The 2,512-nt window shown below is 45.4% G+C and overlaps 1 protein-coding gene across 1 annotated transcript; it reads right to left on the reverse strand.

Annotated features, from left to right (window-relative positions):
- Positions 1 to 617: 617 nt before the first annotated feature.
- Positions 618 to 1,780, reverse strand: LOC123059391 (probable glutathione S-transferase). Its single transcript, XM_044481971.1, has 2 exons — positions 1,464 to 1,780; positions 618 to 1,348 (listed from the first exon to the last, which is right to left on the reverse strand). The coding sequence occupies exons 1-2, from the start codon at positions 1,773 to 1,775 to the stop codon at positions 959 to 961; spliced, it is 702 nt and encodes a 233-aa protein (XP_044337906.1). The 5' UTR covers positions 1,776 to 1,780; the 3' UTR covers positions 618 to 958.
- Between the last annotated feature and the right edge of the window lie 732 nt (positions 1,781 to 2,512).

The following is a 2,512-nucleotide window of genomic DNA, read 5'->3' on the forward strand; positions in this document are numbered from 1 at the left end:
GCTTAAAAAAAATTGATGCTTAAGGCGCCAAATAATTTCTTATTTACCCAATGCATAGCCCCGGAACAGTAGGGAAGCCTTCAAAGTGTCGGCAAGCATCGAAACAAGTGTTATTTATGACCAAAAGAACTCATGGATGTTTCAATTATCAACCAAACATGTACTTCCCAAGAGCATATATATCTTATTCCTGCATAGGCAAACTATAAGCAAACCGAGCACAGTGGCATCGAACAATAACATTCCACCAACTGCCCTATGTCTTATTTTAGGACGGATATTCATGTAGTTTAGGACCTGTTTGGTTCCAAATAAGTCACCAACTTATAAGTCAAAAAATGAAAAAAGTGACTTATTTTACCAAACAGACTCAACTTATAAGTTACCTCAACTTATAAGGCCCTATTTGGTTTTAAATAAGTCACCAACTTATAAGTCGAAAAGTGCAAAAAATGACTTATTTTGCCAAACGGACCCAACTTATAAGTCACCCCAACTTATAAGTCATAAGTTGCTTCACCCTAACTTAAAACTTATAAGTCACCCCCTTTTACGTGGGTTCCATCACCTTTACATTGAAAAACAAGGTGGGAAGGTGTGGTCAGGTGACTTATAAGTCAGATGACAACCGTACAGGCGTGACTTATAAGTCATTGATTCTAAGTCACCTGACTTATAAGTCAGGTGACTTATTGGAACCAAACAGACCATAAGTCATAAGTTGCTTCATCCCAACTTAACATTTATAAGTCATCCCTTTTGCATGGGTCCCACCACCTTTATATAAAAAAACAAGATGAGAAGATGTGGTTAGGTGACTTATAAGTCAGGTGACAACCAAACAGTTATGACTTATAAGTTATTGATTTTAAAATCACTTGACTTATAAATCAGGTGACTTATTTGGAACCAAATAGGGCCTCAAGCCGGAGGCATCACACGGACCACTAGCTTAGGTCTATTTGCTGGCTACATAATTGGGTAGCATGGACTTCCCCGCGGCGATGCACTTTCCTCTGATAGCAGTGAAGTGGGACACAAGCTGCTCCCGATCTGGCAGGCACTCCATGACAACTTCGTCGGCGTTGTAGTCCTCCATCCACCGGTGGATAGCAGGATACTCGTCATCACTCATGACGGTTATCCCAGCAACCTCTTGCAGCACGCCCGCCCAGTGGGACAGAACGCTGGCGCCGGCGATGTCGGCGAGGCCGATAGCAGCGCCACCGAAGAATCTCTTCTCCTTGAGTTGCGTCTCCACTATCATCAAGTGTTCCTTAGCATCTTCCATGAGAAGCTTCCGTGTCTCGCCCTCCGTCCACAGCGCCAGCCACACCGACATCAGGCACTGATCAAACAAGTCACGCACACAACATAATGAGAATATATTTCACTATGTAACCTTTTTGGAACAGCGAATTTGAGTTGTAAAAAATAGTTTCCAGGCATGCATGATAACCTACCTTTTCCGCAAAGAACTTGGCCCAGAAGCGGGCCTCGGCCCTCTCGCCGGGGTCTGCTGACAGGAGCGGCGGGCCATCAAAGGCCTCGTCGATGTACTCAACGATGACCAGCGACTCGCAGATGGGCTTGTCGCCGTGGAGGAGCACGGGCACCCTGTGGTGGACGGGGTTGTGGCGGAGCAGCAGCTCGCTCTTGTTGGAGAGGTCTTCCGTAATGAGCTCGTAGGCGACTCCCTTGAGGTGCAGGGCGACCTTGGCACGGTGGACGAACGGACTGCCGAAGGCGCCGATGAGCTTCACCGGTTCCGTCATTTTGCTTCCTTGTTCGTGATCTGGAAGATAGGTATGGTTGGTACGTGTATATATAGTGCTAGGAATTCCTCTCAGCTCGTCAAAGTGGAAGTCATTTTGCCTTTGTCTTTTGGGATAGAAGAAGACTGCTGGTTGTTTCGTTTCTAGCACACGTTGCCGCGGTGGCACGAGACTCGATCTCTCTCACCGTGTAAAATCATTTTGGTCAAGAGCATCTCGGAATATGAGACAATGGTGATGAACACCAGCAACGGCAGAACGGGACGCCCAAATTTCAAATTTGACCCGTCTCCCTACGCACCTGGCAGCGGGGGCTTTCTCGGCCGCACACGACGAGGCCTTGGCCCGTCAAAACGCTAGTGGGCTGGTTATAGTGAAGAGTAATTTAGACCAATAACATGCATATGTTACTAGTTTATATTATTATTTTCATAGTGGATGGTGTCATATGTGTGGTAACATAGTTGAGTTTATTTATTATTCTGTAGACTCATTTTGCATTGGAAAACGCTATGTGATGGTAACATATTATGTTACTTTATTTGCCTCTTTCCTCATTAACTACCTGCCACCTCATCATTCTTGCTTATGTGGCAACTATGTTACTACTTATGTTACTCTCACTATGACCAGCCCTAGAGCATCTTCGGGCTCCTCAAAAATGCTCACTGCACATGACCAATCACAAAATCATGCTCCCCCTCTTCACGCAAAATTGTCTTGGTTTTCAGTCGATG

Source organism: Triticum aestivum, chromosome 3A (genome assembly GCF_018294505.1).
Source record: "Triticum aestivum cultivar Chinese Spring chromosome 3A, IWGSC CS RefSeq v2.1, whole genome shotgun sequence".
Taxonomy (NCBI): Eukaryota; Viridiplantae; Streptophyta; class Magnoliopsida; order Poales; family Poaceae; genus Triticum; species Triticum aestivum.

Excerpts from the sequence above, each read along its gene's own strand:
- LOC123059391 (XM_044481971.1), bottom strand. The coding sequence starts at position 1,775 with ATGACGGAACCGGTGAAGCTCATCGGCGCCTTCGGCAGTCCGTTCGTC. Across the intron at positions 1,349-1,463 it reads CCAAGTTCTTTGCGGAAAAG|TGCCTGATGTCGGTGTGGCT; the intron begins GTAGGTTATCAT and ends TTGTTTGATCAG.